The sequence below is a fragment of the Podarcis liolepis genome (assembly GCF_965112155.1).
Source record: "Podarcis liolepis genome assembly, chromosome: 6".
Lineage (NCBI taxonomy): Eukaryota > Metazoa > Chordata > Lepidosauria > Squamata > Lacertidae > Podarcis > Podarcis liolepis.
This window is the reverse complement of record NC_139559.1, coordinates 56878071-56904326: the sequence shown is the minus strand read 5'-3', so window position 1 is coordinate 56904326 and position 26256 is coordinate 56878071. Positions and strand designations below refer to the sequence as shown.

Here is a 26256-nt window from a genome sequence, read left to right as displayed (position 1 = left end):
ACTAGGAATGATTTTCTGTAAATCAATTAAAATTTTGGCTGCATGTACAGATCTTGATTAATGGTGCACAAGAACAGTAAGTGAATACAAAAAGTGTGTGAGTTTTAACTGGGATAGGTAAAGATACAAGCTGTAACCAATGACAACTTGACCTTAATGGTACTTAATGAAGAATATTCAAGAGCCAATGATCCTTTACTTGTGGCTAGAGTGCAGAAGAGGTGTGTTTTTGAGTGGTCACTGCTGTTGCTGCTGCTGTGAAATCTGGTTACATTTCCAAGCTTTCAAAACTTCTTCAGATATCTCTGAATGCACACGAGAAGCTTATACCCAGAACAAACTTAGTTGGTCTCTAAGGTGCTGCTGGACAATTTTTATTTTTATTTATTTTGACTGCGTCAGACCAACACAGCCACCTACCTGAATCTAAAACTTTTATGCTTTGTCTGCCTGGATGGTAAAGTGAGGCAAAGACTTCTGTCATGCGAGGAGCAGGTGACAATCATCTGGTTGTCATAGGAAGCTGCTTTGATGTAGTACCCTGTGACTGATACGGAAGACAATCCAAATGACATTGGTGGTGGAGGCTATCTAGGTGGTAGATAGGAAGCTGTGAAATGCTTTCTTTGTGTGGAACCAGTGAAAGAAACATCTACAGTGCAGAAGCAATTCTTAAAGTGAGAGTATGAGGCAGCTTCTGATCCCTTCTAAGTGGATTCCCAAAAGCAAAGGAAGAAATATTTGTCAGGAGTGGTTCCCTAGAGCGTGCGTGAAAAACTGGGTAGAGGAGCATATTCCCTCCAGAGGATATGACTTTTCTTTCTTTGCACGTACTCAGTTATATAAAAGCTTGACGTTGGTAGTGCCGTGGCACTCCTATGACTGACAGTGGAATGGAATGGGCAAGTCAATGTCTCATTCTTGCTGTTTAGATACATTGACTTGCCCTTTCCATTATCTTGTTGAATCCCAGATACTGATAGAGAAAGTTGGGATAGGCAGTACTCAGCTGCCCATTAGTCACATTTCAGCCCTGTTGGCCATAGGTGCCATCATGTGGCATATAGCCTTGGTAAGTTAAAGTCAAGGCTTTGAGGTAATGTAACCTTCTGAAATAAAGGTTGAATCCACAAATGTATAGCGTTATTTCTTTCCCACAGAGCAGGGGTGGGCCCCAGCCCCAGCAAGTGTGACCAGTTGTCAGGAATGATGGGAGTTATAGTTGAACACCTGGAGGTCAATAATATAACCAACCCTGGCAAAGAAGTGTATGCGTTGATTATATGCAGCTTAAGAGTTCAGCATTGTCTGGCATACCTACATTAGGCTTCCCTTGTTTTTGGTGGTTGTTTTCATTATGCAGTCATTGAAAAGCTAAAGGGAAAGTATTTTTCCATCAATACAAAGGAAATGCATTAACTAATACAATAGAAATGCATTAACTTTTTAATGTATTACTTTCCTGCTCCAGCAGATATCAGGCAGCTGGATAAAAATAAAATTCCCAGCCCATGAAAGGCAATTTAACTCCTGTGTTGCTGCTGATGTCATTGAGACCTACACAATTTGATCATTTGATCACTTAGATTGGTTGGTTTAGTTTTATATCTGTTCATCTGGGGACCTGTATTACAGGTGGTAATACGTAGGAAAATGAGAGTGCAGTTGTTAGGTATGGGTTCTCAAAAAATCCAGAAAGTACATACTGGACACAGACTCATGGGTGGCTTCTCCTTTGCATTGCCACAGGATAAAGAACAACTGTTCTTAAGGATGCATAAGCTTTCATGGTCTTCTCTTGGTTAAAGTAGCTCCTTAATCGTAGAGTTAGGAAGGGGCTTGGAGGTTGTCTAGTCTGCAGTGAAGGTTCTCTAGCAGATGATTTTCCAGCCTCTGCTTAAGTATCACCAGAAAAGGAGAGCCTACCACCTGCCGAGGCAGTTGGTTCCATTACTGAACATCTATTATAGTTAGAAAGGGTCTCCATTTAATGTTTAGCCATAATATGCTTCCTGTCAATTTCCACAGGGATAAGGACTATAGCTTAGTGGCAGAGCATCTGCCTTCCATCTAGAAGGTCCCAGGTTCATCTCTTGCCTAAAACCCTGGAGAGCTACTGCCAAGTCACTGTAGACAGCACTGAGCTAGATGGACCATCTAGATAGACTAGGACAGCTTCCTATGTTCTTATATTCCACCCATTTGTTCTAGTCCATCCTTACTGAGCAACGGAGAACAAGTCTGTTCCATCTTCTGCATGACAGCCCTTCATTTGAAGACCACTCCCATGTCCTCCCATTAATCTTCTCTTTTACAGCCTTCTAAAACTTGCCCAACTCTTTCAACAATTCATCATAGGATTTGGTAATCCTGGTCATACTTCAGTTTGTCAGTGTCCTCCTTTGTGGTGTCCAGAACTGGACACAGTGTTTTGTCTTTAGTCTGAGCAATTCAAAATAAAAAGTGCTGATGGAAAGTGGAAAAGTATGGACTATTGGTAGAGTTTTTTCATGCTCTGCATTTGATGTTCTCATGGAAGGTTTTGGGGTGCCTCAATAGAGAGGAAAGGCAATAGACAATTATAAGCTTCTATAACTGGGTGGTGCCAGAATGTGAGCTTTTGAAGGCTTTAGAATTCCTATATTTTACGCTTTATAGAAAATCTGTGTCAACAGTTTATACAAAAAGAGAGAGAACATAGCATAACGACATCCAGTCTTGACTTCAAGAGCATATTAATTATCTATTAATAGCGATGGTGTATAAAATGTATAATAGAACAATTTGCTTTTTTTTCAATAAAAAATCCATAATGAAAACCTTTCCTCCCCATAATTATCCACTCATTTAATTGATGAAAAGCCATTTCCTTGCACATCTCATTACAAACCAGCAATGTAAAGAGCTTGTCTTAAAGGGATTGAAATACCGCATACTTAAAATACATTATATCCTTTTACATTATACCCTTCCCCCCACCTCCCATTTGCTGTAATTTCATAATGTATAAAAAGGAGGAAAGGAGGCTGTTGAAGAGAAATTCAAAGCCAAACTGAGTCTCCCATTCACTATCCCTCTTCCAGTGTTTACTGAGTTTTGTCTTGTTTAATTATATTTACACTTAGTTTTATGTTTTGGTATCTTTAAGATCTTTTTCCTCACAGAAGGGCTACAGTTCGAAGGACTTTGTAGTGTCCATGGATCTGTGCAGCCATTCTGTGCCTTAGCATCACAGAATCTGAAGAGATGGAAGAGAGCCAAGAATGCAGGAATCTCAGCTAAGACATCCATGACAGCCTTTTTGCTCCAAATCTTTGTGCTAGTACAGTCATACCTTGTATTGCGTTCATGTTGCGTCTTTTCAGCTTGCGTATGTGGCAAACCCAGAAGTGTATACTTCTAGTTTTCACCGCGTGCGCAGAAGCATTCTGTGTGCTTTGCGCATGTGCAGAAGTGCTCTATCGCAATCCGTGCTTGCGCAGAAGCGCCACTCTAGTTGTGGACTTTTCAGGGTGCGAACAGCACCCCAGAACAGATTATGTCTGCAACTAGAGATACCACTGTACTGATTTTACACATGACAAAATAACCATGGAACTCCTAATGCCAGTACAAAAACCAACATTATGTTGTACATCATGTCGTTTTCCTGTGTAAACCATTCATTTCATTTGAAAACCCTGGTTTAAAACAGTCATAGATGAAGACAGACAGCTGTTCTGAAATCGGTTTCATATCAAGGCATTTGTTTTCAAGCAAAGAATAGAAGTTCAAACTACTTCTGCCACATTTAGAATGTATGTCTACCTTTGTCCACTATACTGAATTTTCTTTACTTAACCCAGTATGCTTTAGAAGAAAAAGAGCAGTTCTTAATTCTGTGCTTATATGGTCTGTCCCATGTAACAAATGGCAGCATCATAGAATTTGAAATAAAAAAATATGACTGTCGTATTATGGTACTCAGTTTTGGAACTCTGGTCCATCAAGACCAAAGTGGAGCAAGCCAACTTGCGTGACATCTGTGCAGTTCTGTAGTAGAGAAGCATTCCAATCACTCAATGTGGTCAGAAATAGAGTCATTTCAGATACTATATGTGAATAATTTTTATCCACTTGAGTGTGAGATTGGAAGTTTGGTGGTCTCCAATAATTTAAATGCCTCATTAAAAAATGAAATCCTATGTGGCTTTCACAAATAATTTAAATGGGCATGAACTGTAATTTCTCTCTCTCAACAACCAAGGACTGTATGTAATAAACAGATTTTGGAGAATTTAAATATAGCTCTCCTTATGCCACTGATTTTTAATAAGCAAAACTATATTTATAGACCTTTTGTATTATTTATAAAAACTGTACTAGTTTCAGGAATTGTAGGCATCTGCAACACAAATTGCAAGTGAAAGCAGGACTGCAATGCAAATTCTTTATAGTTTCCCAAGGAAACCTGTTCCATTCCATCTGGATATACAAACATTTGAGGAAATGTCTAATTCTGATGGCAAGGAGATATTGGCATTTAGCATAATGGGCCTTCCCAAATTAAGGAAATAATTGACTAGTCTTTCTATATACAAGATTAGCAAAACGTTCAGGAAGCAAGGTAAACTGTTGTCCTTCAGGAACAAGTACTGTATTTTTTGCTCTATAAGACTCACTTTTTCCCTCCTAAAAATTAAGGGGAAATGTGTGTGCGTCTTATGGAGCGAATGCAGGCTGTGCAGCTATCCCAGAAGCCAGAATATTTTTTTCTTGTTTTCCTCCTCCAAAAACTAGGTGCGTCTTGTGGTCTGGTGTGTCTTATAGAGAGAAAAATATGGTAGATTAAAAAGCCGGGATGGGGAAAGGGGGCAGAGTTATACAGGACAATAACATTCTTCAGGCTGCAAGGCAGAGGGACCTTTGGAAATAAGACATGATTTCCACAGCTCTAGAAGAGAAAAGGATCAAACTGCATAGCAAAAATGTGGGAATTGACTTGTGAAGATAGCTGCGTAATGCAGTCAAATGACATATACTTAGGTGGTTATATACAGATGTCAGAAGTAATCATGCTTAATATGTGTCTCTCTTTCCTTTTTAAAAATACTGTAATGTATTAATGTGTCTCTAGAAGCTACCACCCACTGTGCAACTTTCACACATGTTGTGCCCTGAACACACACACACCCCTTGCATACATACCTTAGTAATAAAAAAAATGGTATGGAGACATACACATTAGTTGTTGAATGCATTCCTGATCATTACAGAATGAAAGCTGATGTTCTAGGACCAAGGACAGCTCCCTGGTAAAGCTGCAATCTGAGTTGTTTACTGGAGCTGCGTAGACATTTAATAGTCTCTCTAAGTAACCTGTGGCTGATAATTTAAAATGATGATTTTAAGTATATTATTACATATTTATCAAACAACAGAACATGATCTGAAATGCAAATTATCCCTAATTCATGTTTAATGTTTAACTTATATACTAGCTAATTTTCTCTTGCATGGTTAGGTAGAATAAGTTAATTCTACTATAACTTCTGTATTCTATATCTACCCTGAAATATTTTCAGCTTTTAACTTGTTAGATTCCCCTCCCCCCGCTATATTCAGGTGCATAGCAATAATGAAATTGAGAGTGTTGCTATAATATTCATTTGGATAGGCTTAGCCCAGTTCAACATAGATAACTAATTAATAATTTCTATCCTACTTTCTTTTGAAGTATTATAGAAGAGGACCATAACTCAGGGGTAGAACAAATGCTTTATATGCGAAAGGTCCCAGAATCAGTCCCAGGCACATACAGGTGGGCTATAAAAGAACTCCTGTCAGAAAACCTGAAGAGGTGCTGCTAGTCAGTAGATTGGTATAGGGGATTTGTGTAGATAAATAGGTACCGCTCTGGCAGGAAGGTAAACGGCGTTTCCGTGTGCTGCTCTTGTTCGCCAGAAGCGGCTTAGTCATGCTGGCCACGTGACCCGGAAGCTGTACGCCGGCTCCCTCGGCCAGTAAAGCGAGATGAGTGCCGCAACCCCAGAGTCAGTCACGACTGGACCTAATGGTCAGGGGTCCCTTTACCTTTAGATGATGGACTGCTTATCATCCCTGACTACTGTCTATGCTGGTTGGGACTGATGGGAGCTGGAGGCAGCCAACACCTGGGGGTTCCCCATCCCTGGTTCAGATAATACTGATGTTATCAGTCACTTCTTATTTCATGTTCGAGCAGCTTCCTGTTTGATGTAGCATACTTGAAATTGTATACAACAAACAAAGACAGGCACTATTTCATTCCACAGTCTCTTTTCCATAATGCTTATTACTCAGTTTTTTAGAAAAAAGATCCTCCAATGGCTATGGAAAAGGGCATCTCTAGCTCTCTATGTAGTATTTGCCTAGATTCTTCTTTCCTATTTTATAGATTTACTGGTGTCAAATGCTATGAAGAATAATCATCAATAACTTTCCAGCATGTGGATTTGGACCATTTTCCCATACAAACCACAGTCCATCAAGCAACTGTCCGGCAGTACACAGTTTGGCACAGATTGTCTCAGTCTGTCACAGTGCTTTTGATATAAGTGGATCAAGGATGGTTGCAATCTGAATCAAGGGATAAAATATAAACTGGTATTATTATTTAAATGTGCTCAGGATGTTTCTTCTCTTGGCATGATAACTTTGATTAAAATAAGCTGCTTTAGGAGTGTAATGCATTTATAGAGGATGCAGTAACATTTATATTTCTATGCAGCCTTCAAATCAGTCTGCAGCTATTGAAACACACTGCTAAGTCAGTTTCCTTCTCTTTATTTAACTTCATGGACATCATTCTAAGTGAAACACTTTATGACATCTGTGGGCAGAGTAGGAGAGGTTGGAAGGGAAAGCCAGAATTATGCAAGCAGCTTTACTATGCCTTGCCAAACGAGGTGATTTTGTTTACAAGGGGTTTCTCTTACTCACCCATAAATACAGTCATGAAGTGGAAGGGGAGGGGGAAATGCTTATGGCTGAGTAGATTTGAATTGTGTGCAGAGGTATAAATACCCCCCTGGATCCTCTTTAAATGAGACTAGCCAATCCCAGCCAGCCCCCAATAAGGTGTGCAGACAGGTTACCTCATGTGGGTATCGTTATCTGATGTGATAGCATGCTATATGTGCACCAGCACATGTTCTGCAGCAAACCTGCATATGGAAATCAGTTCCTCTGTGCAGATCAGTGGCACTGAATGAAGGGCAATTGAATGTTCTTGGACAACACACCTGCAGGGCTCTTTTGCCCATTTTTTCACCCTCCCTGAAAGTGGATCAAGGTTGGAAGAAGGTTTCTTCCCTACAGTCCTGATTGTTCAGTATGAGCAAAATTTTGACATGTGTAGCCTTCTGTTGCTTTCCTTTCAGGTCAGACCAAAAATGGTAATCGCCTGCCCCCTGTCTGTCAAGGCACAATGTCTCTAAATACCAGGTGGAGAGAGGGCTGCCAGGCTGGCCAGGCTGCTTTTGGCCTGTCCTGATCTAGCAAAGTTCTTCTCTTGTTCTTTTCTCTCCCACTTGTCTGCTTTTCCTGCTCTAAGAATAGGAAAGATGGTTTGGTGGAGTTGCCAGTTGAGCCTTGGCCCACCCAGCTACCAAACAAACCTCAGGCTTCATTCCAAGTTTGGAGCCAGGAGGTGGGAGGAATCACTGTACAAACTCCCAGATGATCCCTTCCCACTTCTGCAGCTTCAAAGTTGGAAGGCAGGCTGACTGTATCATGCTTGCCAGAGGGTGGTGCCACACTTGCCATTATTTGCTGAAGCCTGGCTGCAAACCTGGTTCTCTAGAGGCCAGTGACATTTGGGAAATATGCTGCCTATAAGAATACAGGGATCAAATATTAGATTGAATCAAGAGTCTTATGGACAAGGATTCATTGGCTGGGTCTTTTGAGGAAATAGTATTTTGATTGTTATTAATTGCATCTTGTTATATTCTTGTTAAGAAAATGCTGCTCTGTCCTGTCTGTCAGAGTGGGCCCTTCTATCACCACCTGTGGGCCGTAAACAGCATCCCCACCCCCAACCCCGATCATTGTCAGGGAAACAAAAGATACAAAAATTCAAAATTAAGAAAAGTTTTACCAGTGAAATGAAGTTTGTTCCTTCCCTTTTGATAAGAAGAGTTTGATGAAAGGTGCAGCATGAATTCTTCAAAGGCCATAATTAATTGTTATATTTAGAAATGGCTAAGCATATATTAATTATAGAGAAACTCTGAAGCAGCTGTGTCCTTGATGAACGTCAACTATTGCAGCAGTGGAAGGTTGTGCAATTAATGTCATGAATATTCATGATGAGCTTTTAACAGGTACTAACCATTCTTAACTGTTTAGGTAGCCCACCTGTCTTAATACTTCACCACTTGGATATGGATGTATTGTATTAACAATGTCTGACATCTATAATTCAGCTTGCATATCTACTGTTGGCTAATTGGAATAGACTAAAGTTAGTCAGATGAATTTGAAAACCTGTCCTCCAGTTCCAGCCTCTGTTACAGAGTATAGAATGTGTTGCACTGTGCTTAAGCAATGTGACTGGGTTGAATCCACATATTGCAGATGCCCTTTGCTCACTGAAGCATTATTCTACATCTTGCATTAGAGTGTTTTATGCTAGCAATGAAATGAAATCCAAACAGTGAAACAAAATCCAAGTATGCCTCCAATATTACAGAACCTGTTATAGTTCTGCATAAAGTCTTGTGCACTCTAGTTATCTTCACATGTGGTCTATGGTACATATTACAATGCCTCTTTAAACTGTAAAATGTAGGAAATCTCAGTCAGATTTGATCCAGAGATCAAAGGAGGAAGGTAACCTCTAAAGCCAACTCAAGGAGGACACATATTAGTGTTTACAAGTAAAATAAAAATTTATAATGAAAAACAATTATAATCAATGCCAAATTTGGCATGCAAGATAAGAGAAATTTCAGAGGTGTGAGTTGTATTTACAGATGTTTTCCTTAAGTGAATGACTGATGCCACCACAGTCCATACACACTGATCAGTTCATTTTCTGCTCAGTACTTTTATACAGTGTGTATGGGAGATGGGGTGTTTTTGGAACATCTAAGGCCTGAGCTGGATTTCCAGTTATGGCCACTAGCACAGCTGCAATAAAGGCAGTAAAGTCACTGAAACGAGTTGCCATATGTCCTCATTTTCCATTTACAGTTATGTAAAATAAGAGTTGTCATAGCGATCCATAGTTAAAAGTAGAAGTCGGCAAATGTGTCCTCTTTTTTGCTATTCAGAGTATGGCAACCCTACGAAATCAAGTAGGCCTGAGTTGCTTTGATAGAGGAAAAACAACTGGAATGAGAAATATGGTAGACTAGACCTAATAGAACTTTGCAAAGAAGGTTGTCAGTGTGGGTTAATTCTGATGGTTTTAGTCAACGTATTCCAATTAAGATTTTAGACTTTGTCTGAACAAGAAACGGGGGGAAATGCCAGAGGAAGAGAATTAGGTTGACTTGGGGAACTGATCTAGAAGAGCAATGAAAACTTTAGTTCAAAGTCTACCTCAGACGACTGCTGCCATAAGGACTTTCCAGCTCTCTCCTGCCAATTCTAGGTTTGAATTGATTGATTGATTGATTGATTGATTGATTGATTTCCTAGCGCTGTGCTTGAGTTGATTCAATGTAAGGGGGAATGCCTGTACCAGGCAAAGCAAGCTCACACCTCATTGAATTTGTATACATACTTAAGGTACATATGTAAGAGACTTTTTTATAATTACATTTTGTGAATAATTATGTTCTTATATAGCTGTATTGTTTTATACTTTCTGGATGTCCCATGATTATATTATAAAGTAGATGTGCGGGAGGCAGTGGAAGACAAGAGTGCCTGGCGTGCTCTGGTCCATGGGGTCACGAAGAGTTGGACACGACTAAACAACAACAACAAAGATGTGCTCTGTGCTATAAATCAAGCACTGCTAGGAGTTGCTTCTTTTTGCTTTCCAATATATTTCTTATCAATAAAAAATTGGTGCAGTGCAAGCAAATTTTTATTCTGAAAGTGTTGCCCAGAGAAGAATGTTTGAGAACCACTGCTCTAGACACAGGATGGTACAATTCATCTCCAGGAAGAAGAATAGAACCTGAATACAGGTGAACTGGCAGCACCGTACTTTATTCCAGCTGATGTATAAAGCCGTATGTAGCTTCTGAAATGTAAAATGACACCAGTGTGGTGTGGTGGATAGAGTAGTGGATTTGGACCAGGGAGACAAGTGTTCAAATCACTGCACCCCCATGAAGTTCATTGGATAAAACTTGCTCCAGTAATAAACTCTCATCTTAACCTACCCTATAGGTTTCTTGTGGAGATAAAAATAGGCAAAACGCTATGTAAGCTCTCCTGTGGAGGTGCAGCATACAAATATGATTAAAAAAAGAAAAGAAATGTACATGAGTTTGCAAAGAATGTCCTAAGGGTGTGCAGAAACTCCAGTCACACGAGTACCTGCAATTACTGTATCAGTTATGATAAAACAATTTTTTTGTTCATTAAATGTTTTATGTACTTGAGAGCTTGTCCCTGTCCTCAAACCATCACTTAAGTCAATTAGCTGACTGAAGGATTCCTCTGCCCTTCTCCATGTGATGCTTCCTTTGATCATATGAGCTCCTCTAAGCCACATTCCCAGTATACTTAACTTACTCAAAAGCATGCCTCATATAGGCAGCTTTCTGGCTTTAATAATTACCTCAAAGTATCCCCAACTTTTCCAAAACAATTAGATTCAACCTTTAGTTCAAAGTCTACCTCAGGCGACTGCTGTTTTTTCTTTTCTTTCCTTAATTCCTTGGGTAATCCCTTAAGGCAGGTTTGACTGAACAATTAAAAGCTTTGGAATATGAGGTTTATGGGTCTAATTTGATTGAACAAAAGCAAGAAAATCCAGCATTAAACCTGTCAGAATGTAAAGAAAAAGCCCAGGGGCAATGTTCCTTTTTTCCCTCCAGTTTGACCGAACATTCTAGCAAGTTCAGATAGGGCAGGCATGTCCAAAGTCTGTTTCGGGGGCCTAATCTGGCCTGCCGGTCGATTTAATCTGGCCCCCGTGGCAGTATATGTCCTGGGGTAAAATACTAAAAAAAAAGCTCAGCAACTTCAATCCTAAAATAAGCTCAACAAATCACTTCATCAAATCTGGCCCTCTTTGAAAAAAGTTTGGGCACCCCTGATATAGGGGAAGCTATGTGAAGTAGTTGTGCGATACCATCACAATGTATTCCTGATTAAAATAAATAAATAAATCTGTGGTATCTCTACTAATGAATATGGGCTTGCCCACTGCTTAAATTTGGTTTTTGAGGCCGTGCTTTGAGTGCCACCATTTTCCAAAGTTAGGTGGGTAGAGACTGGAGATGAGGCCTTTTCTTGGTGATGCATCATTTGTGGAATTTCTCCCCAGAGCCATTGCTGCCATCTTTTAGATAGCAAGTGTAAAACTGTTTTATTGATTTCAGCATCTGCTGGATGTCTTGCTGTTGAGTGTTGATGTTGTGGGCTGCGTTGGAGGCTTAACAGTGGGGAAGTGAAATAGAAAAGTTTCAAATAAAATTAATAAAATAATAACAATGTTTATGTGCAAACACAACTTCAGCTCACTTCCTACATGTATCCTGGGCTATTTGAACACACACACACACATTCCAGATTAATTAATAATGAATTATTTTTAATTAATTAGCCCTGAGCAACCTTGGCCTTGTCCATTTAGTCTTCCTTTTAAATCCTTGAGTTGAAGGGTATTTTTCCTTGCATCAACTATTACAAGGAAGGGTTTTCTTCTGGATATAGAACTTGCCTAGCTTAGCAACATAGCTAATTATTCACTAAATTACATTTTCTGCGATCTCACATGGGACAGATGAAGAGGCATTTATGAAGCTTCCAATTTGTGTAAATCAAAGAGTGTCAAATATGTATTGAAGCAGTGAAAAAGTAATAAGCCTTTCAACAAAAACTACATGTAGACATATCCATGCCTATGTGGTTTTTGAACTGCAAAGCTACAAATACCTCTGAAACAAGAGGATATATCAGAAGATATCTGACTGAGCACTGTAATAGTTGTGCTGTTACAGCTGTATTTAAGATGGCCAGACTTTTAGCAGAAGGTAGTTCCAAGCTGCCTGAATGTGTAATCTTGAAAGACAGCATTTGTTTCTGATCCTACTTTTGATTCAGTTGTATAAGAGCAGGGAGGTCTCTGGATGCAAAATGAATGGGGAAGTAATTGTTTTTAATTGATCCTTGCTTTCAGATTGTAACCTAATTTTGTAAAATTTTTCTTTTTGTACGTTTTGCGATTGCATTATCAGAGTATTTTGTAAGTTGCCTTGACTGTTTTAGGCAGCTGATATAAAGAAAGAGGGAAGTCCAGTGCTCCACTTGGCATCGGCACCTGTTGATGATTTGAGGTCTTAAACTGGTTTTGGTCTGGACAGGGAAGGTGAGGCCCTAGGCATGGGGTAGCCAGTTTGGTGCCCCCCCCATAGCCAGATGTTTTGGACTCAGCTGTCCTCTTCCCTGGCTATTGGCCATTCTGGCTTAGTACATGACATCTGAAGAGCACTTAGATGGCTACCCTTGTGGTTCATCAAGAGGCACATCGTGCCATGGAAATTGACATTCCTATGAGAATTACCGTATTTTTCCGTGGAGAAGACATGCCATATTTTTGGGTTCTCCAAATTAAGAAAACACCCCTCAACACTACCCGTGTATAAGACGAGCCCCAATTTTAAACCTAATTTTTTGGTTAAAAAAACCATGAAAAAATACGGCATAACATGTTCAGAAGGCTTACTGGTCAAAGATGATACCCAGCCTCCCAAACTCTGATTGATTGATTTTATTTGACATGATTTATATGGCACTGTTTTGTTGATTAACAAAAACCGGAAGTAGTTTACATCAGTGTCTCCCAACCTTTTTTCGACTGTGGCACTCTTCCAACCTTGTTTCCTTCCTGTGGCCCCCCCTTGGGTGTAGCCAAGGGGGGCAGCAAGACAGCTTCCCCCTCAGTAAGTAAAAACCAATACAAATCAATACAATTCTGAGGTTCTGCCCCACCTAACAAAAGCCTCCACCCCCAACAAGCCTAAGTGACAATAAAGTTACCGGAGATCCCATCTTTCTCACTTAGATCATTAGTCTCAAAAATAAGTTGATTTATAAGGCCTTAGTGTCATGTCCTGAAATGAATGCCTATCACTGTGTTCTGAGCTCCTGCTACAAAATGTAGAATTTCAGTGTTTAGGATTAAGTCTGGGATTTTGAATGCCTGATTATTTACTCTTATCTCCAATATGATAATTATGTGTGTTAATCTACATTAAAGCAAGGCAAATGATTATCTATTGCTTTGTCCAATGGTTGCCATGTTTATTTGATGATGAACAAGCTTCAGATGATCTACAAAGTCAGTGAAAGGGGGATGGAGAGACTAGTCTGTAACCCTGGTTGACCAAATACAACAGTTATGGCCACAAAATCCCAAGACTTAACATTTGTGTGAGGGCTGTGCTGCTTCATCCAAAGGAATTAAGCTCAAGCAAATCCTTTTCTATTCTCCTGGGAATGTGAAAAAAATAATCTGTATCAAACAAAATCACATACTAGGAGCTAATATTTATCAGCCTTCACAGCTATGATCCTATTAATACTGTACTCGGACCATAAAGTTTTGCTGTTCGTGTTTGATATTTTCTCTACTTCTGTGGCTTCTCTGCAGTAATATGCAATTAAAGTCTTAAAGCCGTAGGTTAATTATATGAATCTGCAAATGTTATATTTTTCACCAGGGTGTGGCTTCCTATTAATCTGCCTTAGCATAGTCACCCACAGCTGTTTCATATACATATAAAGTTGTTAACTGAAAAATAAAAATAAATTACATGGGTTATGCCAGCACCAGCCTTCTCAACCTCCACAACAGGGCACCAGTTCAAGTACTTTTAACCTATGTTGTGACCTTTTCCTACCACAAGCAATATTTGACTGAGATTTGTGGTAAGCCTTGGCCGGCCTTCAGAACTGTGTCTCTTTGATATGCCACTTTGTTGAGGTTGTTGCCACAGCAAAACCACTACTGCCTCATACTAATCTGTGTCCTCAGGAGAAATCAATAATAGTGTTAGGGATTCTTAACATGGTGGTAGTGGGAAAGCAGGCCTCATTGTTCGAGATGACACATTTCCACAAAATGGGCCTTTTTTTCATGCTCCCGGATACTGTCTAGCCTGCTAATGAAGAGATCTGTGGGTTTCCCACACGTAGAATTTGCTGAATTCCCGTTTGTACGTGGTTGCAGAGTACCTGCATGGTGAGAACCTGACAAATGGTCTTGTGAAAGGAAATCCATTTTGTTATCTCCCCCTTTCCTTGAATATGCATAATGCTTCTATGCCTGAAAAGCTCAGCAGTGGCGTAAGAGGAAGCCAAGCAGTGGGGCGCCAGTTAGGCTCTACGATTTCTGTAAAAGAATTTGTAGCGTTGGGGTGTAAAGAAAACAAGAAGAATGAATGGGCCATTTGCTGTGGCTAGTCAATGGAACCGCCTTGTCGTCTTCGCTCTTGTCTCTGTATAAATAAAGCATTGTTGTCCATCCTTGGCACTTGTGCTTCATTGTGATAAATTGGTCTTGATGTGTCTGACATTTTTTTAACCAAGTCTTTTTCATTGGCTGTTTTGGAAAAGTCCAGCTTCCGTATACTTTGCGTCAACACAAACCTCAAGGGCCTCGATAGCAGTCACTATCAAGTACAAGTTAACCTTCTCTTTCTCTGCAAGATTAGGGAAGACCAGAGTAAAAGAGTATGAGAAAAATTTGGGCAGACAAATTTGCAAAAGCCTAGAATAAATGAAAGCAAGCAAGCAGAGGAGATCTACACCTTCAACTCTACCCTTCTTTCATGACCTGTTGGCTAGTATTCGCATAGCATTTTTATTTGAAATGAAGCAATCCAAAATAGCATTGACTTTTCCTCAACACTTTTGATTTGATTTGTCATTTCTTTGCCCAAGTTCCTTTCCTTACCTTTGCATTTCATAGTGAAAAGCTGAGATTGAAATGATTCAGGCTTAGCTGCCAGTTGTGTTTGAACTCCCTATAGTTGATGTACACTGACAACTGATGGCTTTCTGCTTTGAGGGTTAACTGCTCAGATTTACTTTTCAAAATGCATCTAATTACTTGTATCATTGTGGTGATTAAACCGGTGTCCTTTTCGTAAACAGATGCTGCCCGTCCTGCCATTCTCATATCCATTATTCTTCCAAAGGTGTTTCTTGCCGTGGGCTCTGAGATCAAATTGATACTGAGATTCCTACATAACCTTCCTGCCACTTTGCTACATTTCACCAAATTTTTTATATTTTTATTGCTTGTTTTTGTTCCCCAAAAGCACAAGTTTAAGACAACTCTGAGCTATTTTACCTTCAGGCTTTTTCTGATGGCGAGAGAAATTTCTTCTATCACATAAACAGAAATGGCCAATTCCTCAGAGACTTGCTCTCAAATAAATTTCAGTTGAACAACTCTATTATGTTCTGTTTCTTTCCCAAAACTGCGGTCTCTTAGGTTCTTCTATTTTGGGAGAGTTGCAAGTAAGCATGTAAGTATATAGAAATTAAATTGCTTACATGTCAGGCCAGGAAAAAAACTTCCATAGCTAGAGGGCTTCCAGATATTGTTCTTCCATTCAGGGCACTGTGGGAGCAAAGTTAGAATACCATCACTCTGGTACTCCAAAAGTGTAAACTTTGGAAATGCTAGCTGTTCAGACAGTCATTTAATCTAGTGGTTTACTAACCACATATGTTTCCAGCTATTTAGAAACTCCCAACTGATGTGATCCAGACAAATGCATGGCTACCTCTGTGCACTCTGTAACTCCCTTTGCATTGGACACTGAGCTAATGCACAACATTTGGGGAGCTTTTAGAACTTCATTTTGCAGTATTGTGGGGCTAGTGTTTGTTTGGAGAAGGGCAGGTGGATTAAGAAAGGTTGTTTTCTGCTGCTCCAGAGAAGCGGACACGGAGCAATGGATCCAAACTACAAGAAAGAAGATTCCACCTAAACATTAGGAAGAACTTCCTGACAGTAAGAGCTGTTCGACAGTGGAATTTGCTGCCAAGGAGTGTGGTGGAGTCTCCTTCTTTGGAGGTCTTTAAGCAGAGGCTTGACAACCATATGTCAGGAGTGCTCTGATGGTGTTTCCTGCTTGGCAGGGGGTTGGACTCGATGGCCCTTGTGGTCTATTCCAACTCTATGATTCTAAGAGCCCCACTTGGCATGTACAGCTCTTTGATGTTCACGGGCAGTGTGATAATTTGTATATGACATTAATAGAGTTATATGTCTTTAACCTCTGAGAACCTGATTTATGGGCCTTGTTTGTGATGAGGGACAGGTAGATGCCTTCTACATTCCAGGCCTGTGGCTGTTATGATGTTCATATAAATGCCCTCCAGATGTATTGGAAGCTATAATCTAAAATATCTAGAGGACACCAGGTTGGCAGAGGCTGGTCTAAAATGAAATTAGTTTATGTCTTCAAAACAGTTTCACTAAGTTAGGTAATGACAGCATCCACTCAGGGTTGTTTTTTTCCAACTTCAGTAACGTGCTACATTTTTAATGACAGCTCCTGGTGGCCTTTCATTTTCCTGTTAGAATGATGAGCTTCCTAGGAAAAAAAGCCAGGCGGTGAAGCTGCAGCTGCTTTGATTGCCTTCAGATTGGAAACCCACTAAGAAAATGTCAATGAGGGCAGTTTCATTTACCAAGCACTTTTATGGCCTCAGTGTAGGGATGGGAGTGGGGTGGCAGGGAAGCATCACCTTTTGGACACTATTAAATGCTTGATTAATCCCTTAATTTCCAGTTCCTTTTCAATTTCAGTGGTGCCCACCAGACACTTCTTTCCTCTTATTATTAGGTCAGTGGTGCATTTGTGGGAAGCAGAGAAATTCAAACTTACGAATATGTATCTTAGTGTTGCAAAGGCAGATCTGCCTGTCAAACGTCCGTGATCAAAATTAACTTGTGTGCCAAAACAGTTCCATGTTAAATATCATCATATGAAACCACAATGAGGGAAGGGAATCTGGACTTGTATACTGGGTAAGAGACAGTATCTCCAAAGGCAGCAGCCTGATCTTCTGCAATGGTACCCAAAAGAGCAAGAAGAGTAGTAAGGACTGCTTTTCACCATCCTTTCTCCTTATCCTGGAATAGGTAGCTAGTATTTGCATTCCTAAATACAGTATCTCAAAGAAGTACTTTTTTAAAAAAAAGATTTAGTCCTATTCTTTGGGTGTGTTCATCTATGGTGTTGTAGTCAAGGACATTGCAGTGGGTTAAAAGTGTTGCAAAAGAGATTTCAGACTGAAACCAATTCTTGTTTTTGTAATGAACTAGGCAGCTTTCCCCCTCCGCCTTGTTGTTTAAATCTATTCAGAATTAAATTCCTAAATTCTTTCTCCAGACACTCATGGTACACTGGGTTTAGCTTCAGTATAGTGATTTTGGGTACACTGTCTTCTAATTTACACCTGTTTATATTCCTTTATAACATCCTGAGGTTATGAGATTATTCAGCCTGCTATACTTGGAGGAGATCTATTCTTTTTAACTCTGTTACTGTGCTTCAGGTAGTGAAATTATATCAAACCAATAAACAGGAAAATACATGCCAGCTAAATTATTTGCATAGTATTTTGATCAAGTTTAGAAAGCAATTCTAGAAACATCCACAGTCTTTCTACTGTGTGTGCTGCCTGATGAAAATATGGGGCACTCTGAGGTAAAGTTATATATAGGTTTTTTTTATTCATTAATTATGTTATTTTTGTGCTTCTTTTTTTAGCCAAACAAGTATGCTTAGCGGAAAAAATCAGCTGTGGAGACTCCAGCAACAAATGCATCCCATCTTCATGGAGGTGTGATGGAGAAAAAGACTGTGAAAGTGGAATTGATGAGGCCGGGTGCACTAATGGTGAGTCTGAATGATGCTGGGCCTTTCATACCGATGCTGTTATTTGACCTCAATGAACTCAAACTCCAAATTATCTGATGCCAGTTTTTGTATCCCTTCCCTCCTGTATTTCCTATCCACCCCAGCCTTTCTGATTAAACGTGTTTGTACTACATCTTAGGCCACAAAGATCAATATTTGTTTTTCCATATGCTATAGGTTTTAGGAAGGGCATTGAAGATGATCTTACCAACATTAGATTGTAGGGACACACATACCACCCAGCCTATGCAAGCTCCACAGACACCCACACACACACACACCGGAGCATAGATAAGTTGGGAACTAGTGTGGGCTGCAGATCCACTGCCTCTACCCTTGAGTAGGAGTAGTGGTGGAGAAACATTGACTTGGCACTTTATTCCTTTAAGAGGATTCCATTCTATATTCAAACTCTGGAAAGAATATTCTAGGCAGGGTCAGAATCTACAGCACATAATAATAGCCCTTCAGGGAGAAAATGCCACTCCGTAAAGCACACTGCAAAGTTAAAATGAGAAAATAATTTGTGGGATTCCCTAGAAGGCTGGATATGTTTTCTGTTCCCCAAACACTGCAGTAAGATTTTCTCAAGCTGTTGAAGTCACAGGTAATTCATTTTCAGTCATTATTTTTTTGCTGCAAGCTCCACCTATGTATTAGCTAGTACTTGGGGATGTGGACTGAGAGACTGATCTCGCTCCAGTACTCTTCAGCCATTAGCCACTGAATAGGTGACTGTTGTGTTTTTAGTAACCCACAAAGATCGAAAGGCAATATCTATTGGAAATGGTTTCAAGCAAGCAGATAGTGCTATTGTCTTTATCCTCCCAATAGCTCTATGTACGGCATTGTAAAACCTCTATGGGTGAGTAAAGAATGATACATAAAGGAACAAAGCAGTGTCTCTTGTCGGGACAGGAGGAGAAATTGAATTTAGTTCATGCTTAAAGGCGAATCTACCAGGTTTGTACATTCCAAAGCAATGCACAAACCAAAACAAGCTATCCTTCAGAATTCACACTTCAGCTAGCAATTCTCCAGCCAAGTAATATGTACAAAAACGTATATATTAGTGAAAATAATATACAGAAATAAGAACACAAGAAGAGCCTTGTGGATTGGGCTAGTGACCCATCTAGTCCAGCACCCTGTTCTCACAGTGGCCAACCAGATCCTTATGGGAAACCACAAGCAGGATTCAGGCAGAAGAGCGCACTCACCTGCTGTGGTTTCCAGCAGCTGCTTTTCAGAAGCATTGGCGTCTCCATTCTTGGAGGCAGAGCATAGCCATCAACAGCCCTTTTTATGCTCTATATTGGGGGAAATTGCTTTGCAAAAATGTGTACATTGGGAGGAAATGCAGGCAAAAATGTATACATTAGCAGAAAAGTGAACTAAAATGGTAATGAATTTTCATGATATATATAGTGCTTCTGTGCATTCGTGCGCACGCATGCAAACTGATGTGGAAATGTGTGAGGACAAGAAATAGGAGAAACCAAAATCCTGAAATCGACAGATTCCCCCATCCCTAGTCTCCCTCCATTTGTGTGAATGGCTGTGCAACCATACAAGAGGCTGGTTTTATTCGTACAGCCGGGGGCTTGTTTTACACACTGCGTGGCAGACTAAGCATGGCAGAAGCAGAGAATGGAAAGGTTGCTTTTGTGGCCTAGGTGTCCCCACATCTCTTCTCCACCTTGGCTTGTGGGCAGTTCTCTTTTCTTGGAAAGGAGCACATTTGTCAAATCAAGCCATTCTTCTCCAGATGAAGATGACCCCCTCTCTGCGGTTCGCAAGCCTTCTGAGTTTTAAAGGATTGATTTCAATCCTTTCTGTTATCCAAATCTGATAAAATCCCTCTAAGCTTATCTACTGATACTCTGTAAGCATCCCTGTTTCTTCTCTGCTTAGAATCTTTGTCATCTTCTTTCTCATCTTTGCTGTTTGCTTGTCCTCAACATGGATGGGGGGTGAGGACAGGGGGGAGAGAGGAGATTTTACTTATCTCTTCATTCTTCCTGAGCTTACTTTGGGGGGAGGGGGAGTAAGAGGGGGGACTTTCTTTCCTTTTTGCCTTGCTTGCTTACTTGCTTGGAGTTAAATTTGAAGCTATCAAGCTCATCCTCTGAAATGTGACGTCTCCTTGTCATATTAGAGGCTGTGCCTTTCACAGAAAGTATCTGAATTTCAAAGAAACATCACATTTCATATATCTATTTGAAGGGGTGTTCATCATTGTTGGAGGTAATTTTCACATCTCGCTGTGCAAAACACACAAACACAAAACCCTTAAAAACCAGAAGAAGTATCCAGGAAGAAAACTCAGTGGCTGTTTCTAAAATCCAAACAAACAACATATCTGCATGGAAAATAGCACGACTGGCTTTTCTGAGGGCTTTGCTAAGTTTCTGCCTGAGACTTGTGCAAAACCTATGCCACACTGAATTTTAGTTGGAAGGTGTTGCCCTGTGATGAAGCAGAGCTCAAACGGCAACGAATCCGTTTGATAATGGCTGGCAAATACAGGGACTTTTCATATGGTGAGGTTTACTGGTGAGGGATTGTATAGCCATGTCAGACTTCATGTCAATAAATGCTCTGGTGTGGGAGAAAACTTGTATTTCACATTCAAACTTTTAAGTCAGAAAGTTGTGAAGGAAGCAAATGCAGCAGCCATAAATGGTCTTGTGGAAGGTGGGAGGACAGAATCTCTTTGCAATAACAGTGCTCCTACAGGAAGCAGTAATGGCCATTAGCTTGGATACTCTAAAAGAGGACTGGACAAATTCATGGAGGATAAGGCTATCATTGGCTGCTAGCCATGATGGCAGAGCTCTGCCTCTGTGGTTTGAGGTGGTAATGCTTATGGATAAAAAGAGCCTGCTTGATCAGGGCAATGGCTCATCTAGTCTAGCATCCTGTTCTCACAGTGGCCAAGCAGATGCATGTAGGAAGCCTATAAGCAGTACTTGAGTACAACAGTGCTGTCCCCACTTGGGATTCTGTGTAGCTGGTATTCAGGAGTATATAGCCTCCAACAGTGGAGGCAAATCATAGGTTTCTGATGGCTGTAGGGGGAAGGCATCAGTTCCTTAAGAATGAAAGGAGATACAGGGGTTTATTGCAAGTAAAACAAAGCCTCTGACAAGGCTCTAGAGCAGGCATAGGAAAATTCGGTCCTCCAGATGTTTTGGGACTACAACTCCCATCATCCCTAGCTAACAGGGTCAGTGGTCAGGGATGATGGGAGTTGTAGTCCCAAAATATCTGGAGGGCCGAGTTTGCCTATGTCTGCCCTAGAGACAGTGTGCTTGACGATCCTCAACCTCCTCCTGAGAAACTGCCAGTGCATAAGCACCTTAATTCTCCCGAGCATTGATTTGTTGGCTAAGTTACACTAAAAAAAAATTAAAAACTATTTCTTTATCCGTCTTTGTAAGGGTCTCTGCATTTTCTAGCTTCAATTATTTTATTCCAGAGAATATGAAGGTAATCAGTGTCCCTTGCCCCTACCAGGTAGGAAATTCTGAGCTAAATAAGCTGTTATAAACTGCTGTATTTGATTTGGGAATTCCAATAATACAAAGCAAAACTTCCTTTTTAAGGAGTGGTTCTGCCGGCTCGTAAGATAATCTCCCAAAGAGATGGCAAAAGGCCTCCAATTGAGTTGTTGTAAAAGCAGCAGTGGGAGAGTAATCATCAAGCACAGTGGGATTTGTGCTACAAAAGCTGCAGTCTATTCCCTCCCTCCCCGTCAGTGCCCACTCATGCCATAGTTAATTATAGACCCCTAAACGCTCCTTGCTAGGCAGCATAGAGACCTAAGCACCAACCTGAGCAGGAAGAACTTCATCCCACAGTGAGCAGAGAGAGCAAAATCTTTCTGAAAGACTCAGGTGGCATCTTAAAACTATGTGTTCAGCTTCATTTTATCTTTTATGGCAAGTTTGTTCATGTGTAGGAAATTCACCTGCCCTGCTGCCACATCAGCATCCTTGAGTTGGAGCTTTCCTTACCTGGCATGCAGGGAGAAAGATGTAAACTGAACGTACATCTGCAGTTGCTGCATTGTAACAGCCCCTTTGTCCGATTCTGCGCTGATTCTTTCTTTCCTTCCTTCTTATTTGTTTATTTCATTTACTATTTGCATATATAGCCTGCCCCATTCACCAACTGGTCCTAGGACATCTTACAAAAATACTGCACTTAAAATACTTAAAATTCACATTTAAATCATGAAATGGAACCGCATAACAAATGTGGCAAAACAGTAGCACACACTAGCAGTGCACAGCAATGCCGATGAAGGGAAGATATCCACTTTGGCAAAGCTCTGGGTAAAAAGGTGCATCTTGGCCAATTGTCAAACTGCTTACAATAAAGGCACAAGATACATCTCAGAGGGAAGTCATTCCAACAGCTGGGGGCCACCATGGAGAAGGCCCTTACATGTTTTGCCCACAAAGCTTTCCCTGCTGATCTTAACTCCCTTGGCAGGTTGATGCCTGGTCATTTTGATTTTTGACACGGTAAAGACCCCCATCAGTACTTCTTCCCTGTTTAAAAAATACCTCCTGCACTTGGTATGTGAACCCACTCTACTGTGGGCCATAATCTTCCCTGAACACCCGCAACAGAACATTTTGTAGCCTCATTCCCCTATCAGAGTTTGGTGTACTTCCTTGTACCGTATTTTTCGCCCTATAGGACGCACCAGCCCATAGGACGCACCTAGATTGGGGGGGGGAGAATAAAGGGGGGAATTTACCCCCCCCCAGGCGTGGGGCTGGGGCGGGGGAAGCCCGAGCTTCCCCCGACCCCAGCCCCCAGAACGGGAGCCAGAGCGGTGCTGAAGCTGCGGGCAGCTTCAGCATCGCTCTGAGAGCTTGCGCGGCTGGGGGAGGGGGAAGCCTCTCCCGCTGCACCTCTCCCGCTGTCCCCCGAGTTTGTGTGGCTGGCGACGGGGAGGAGCAGGCTTCTCCCCCCCGCCAGCCTTCTAACCAAGTCATGGGACAGCGGGATGACAGCGTTCCGCCTCCCCGCTGTCTCCCGAGCTTGTGGGGCTGGCGGCGGGGCTCTCCTGAAGCCTGCATTCGCCCCATAGGACGCACACACATTTCCCCTTCATTTTTGGAGGGGAAAAAGTGCGTCCTATAGGGCGAAAAATACGGTAAGTTTGAGTTCAATGGCTTACATGTTGCAAGAATCCCTTCGGCAATGTCTTACCATACAGGCAACTAAGATTGGAACTACACAGTGGCAAGTGTATATTACCAAACCTGCATCTGTCAGAGCAAGAACATTTCTAGGGGAGAAGTGACAGGCAGGAAGAAGGAATACTTAAGCTTTTCTGCTACCAGAAGCTATTGAAACAGTGTGCAATAAGATAAAACAAGATAAAATACAAAACATCAAGCTCTTACAAACAAGAAAACAGTTTCTACAATTGAATTTCCATAAAATGGCTTCTTAAACAAAAACACCTTCAGTGGCCTAAACATCTTGTTTACCTAATTCCAGCTGGTAACTGATTCCAAAGGGCTACAGCTGGTTTCTTGTACAAACTAAGCACATCTCTGGGAGTTTAGGTACTCTCAGTGCCATCTGAGGAGTGCTGTTGCTGTATACATACAGTTATTTGCCAAGCAGTAACTTACAGAGTAATCTACTACCACCACTCCTTACACCAGGCTGGAAGTGTAGGGGGTTGGATTAGGTACAAGTGTTCCTCCACCCAGCTCTCTCAGCTCAGCTAATCAGCGGGAGGCCTGCTAGCTTGGACCAGTGGAGACATGGAGTTCACAGGGGCCGGGGGGCTTAGCTGACAAACTCCATGTGGTAGCATTGGGACTGGTTGTCCTTCTCCCTACCTCCCACTGCCATGAGCGGCTCTGACACTCTGCAAAGCCCTTCCTTTGAATGATGGGAGATACGATTGTGCCCTTACCTGAAAGGTATCATCCTGCTGAGTAATATGGAAGGTGTTTGCCATCTTTCTACAACTGATGAGAAATCTGTGGAAGCAGAGCAATAGTAAAGCTGTCCTCTTCATTTGGCAAGATGATACAGAGGACTGGCTTACCAGGTGGCTACAGCACACTGTGACAAATCTGTACTTGCCCATAAAGAAAAAGAAGAAGGCTAGTTTCTTCCCATATTAAAATGAGACATTCTCTGCCTTTCTCCCTGGCCTGGAGGACTGATTCCCCGAACCATCTACTCTTTAGTTTTAACCAATGTGTACCATTAACAGGACACATCTTGTTTAATTCTACTCCAGAGACTAAGCCACCTACAGTTCAGTGGTCTCCTAGATTAAATTATCAATACTATTAATGGCTACAACTCTCTCTATTGATCTATTGAGTTGGGCATCCAAAGGGGTGTTTTTATCAAGGAGGGGAATCATTGAAGAGTAGCAGAAGCTTTAGATTGGTTTTACTGATAGCATCACTTACTAAAATTAGGAAAAGATTAAGCAGGTCCAATGCCCCTTCTTCCCTTCAGCTATTTCAGCATGAACTAGAGAAATATTGCACACTGTTTTTAGCATGTACTTGTTAGGGACTGGCTGGATGAGGAGGAGTGGTGGCAGGCACCAGGCAGGGAGCTCCCTAGGGATGCATCAAAGGAGGAAAGATCAGAGCCCAGGAGTGGTGGTGGGACACTGAGGACAGGTCATGGGGGAAGGAGGGGAGGAGTGGTTGGATTCTGAAAAGGCAACAGACTTTAATGAGCAAGAGGAACCAAGGGCAGAAAGCAGTTCTGACTCAGTTGATGAAATATCCCAGGAGCTTGCTGCTCCTACTGTCCACTTGTATCCAAGGACACAGAGGGCTATACAGTATGTGTAGCAAAACAAAGGGCACAGACCCACACACACTACACATAGTTTGAGGCTGCTTGGCAAAACATCCGGCTGGGGGGGAAACTTAGAGGGAAGTAGAAGATGAAAACCTTCAGTCCTGGCAACTGTTTCATAGGGGCCAGTCCTGTTTGTAGGCATTGCTGTCTGGTAGTATGCTGTTTTCTTGAGTAAAGAGCTAACTTTCCTGCTTCTCTCTGCATCTCACAGTACTGTTTATAGCATGCTCAAAGGGGTCTCTTAAAATGCCATGAGTGACTTCTCTGGAGTTGCCCTGCCCAGCTTCCTAACTTCAAAGCATATTGGATCTTTCAAAGCTTACTTGTTTTGTCTCTGAGAAGCAGAAAAATCTTTCATAGGAATTTTTTTTGTTCTTTTGGTAGTAGGGTTTTTATTATTTTATCACAACATGGGTACATCCTCTGTGACAGATTTATGGATGAGTGGAAGTGTATCTTCTTCCACGATTTAGCCTGCAGGATAGCTCAGTCCGTAGGAGGTTGGACTAGATGATCCTCACGGTCCCTTCCAACTCTACAATTCTAGGATTTATTTATTTTTTCTACAATCTCTATAATGCACTACTGTATTAGTATACAAAGTGGATTATAAGTCTTACTCTAAGGGCCGCAACACACAAGATGAAAATTTCCCACATAGTAGTCAATTCCATTTTTCTAAGCAGCGTGACTCTGCTGTGTAGATTGTCAAATTGGATAAATGCACTTGAATCTGTTTCTCCACAAGTGTACATTGTGGTAAAATGCCTTGGCAAAATACCAACACACACACACACACACACACACACACACACACACACAATGAACTATATGTAAGATCTATGGCCTTTCCTGCCTACCTAAAAGTGACTTCCACATACCAAATTTTGCATGGTGAAGCAGCCATCATTTACCTTCCCAATAAGCCTATTTCCTATTTTGAATAACTGGGATGAAAGAACAGTAACTTGCTCCAAGCCTTCCTGGAGGTCCAAGGTTCTACTTTTCTGCTTCTGCACCTCCCTCAACCCAGTCGCTCCATTTCACATTAAAGAGAGTCATATGGAGGACTTCTCTGTGCAAGAGAAACAAGAGCACCTGTGTCCCCGTTCTTTGGCAAGCGAGGTTGCTCTCATAATGTGCAAAGAAAAATTATTTGCCCAATTTAAGCATCAGGCTGAATGCTCCATGAATGCACTGCTTTGCATTTAACTATGACAAACAGCTAATATGTTCATGCCAAAAGCACCCTCGTTTCTGTTTGTGAGTGTGTGATTACAGGCAACCACAGAGACTA

General features: G+C 41.2%; 1 protein-coding gene across 4 annotated transcripts in view; it reads left to right on the top strand.

Annotated features, from left to right (window-relative positions):
* LRP8 (LDL receptor related protein 8) overlaps positions 1 to 26256 on the top strand; it is a 195928-nt gene that overhangs the window by 121223 nt on the left and 48449 nt on the right. For all 4 annotated transcript variants that reach the window (XM_083510074.1, XM_083510073.1, XM_083510071.1 and 1 more), the window contains one exon: positions 17943 to 18071. In XM_083510074.1, coding sequence (XP_083366200.1) covers positions 17943 to 18071 — 129 coding nt within the window. The remainder of the gene's footprint in view (positions 1 to 17942; positions 18072 to 26256) is intronic.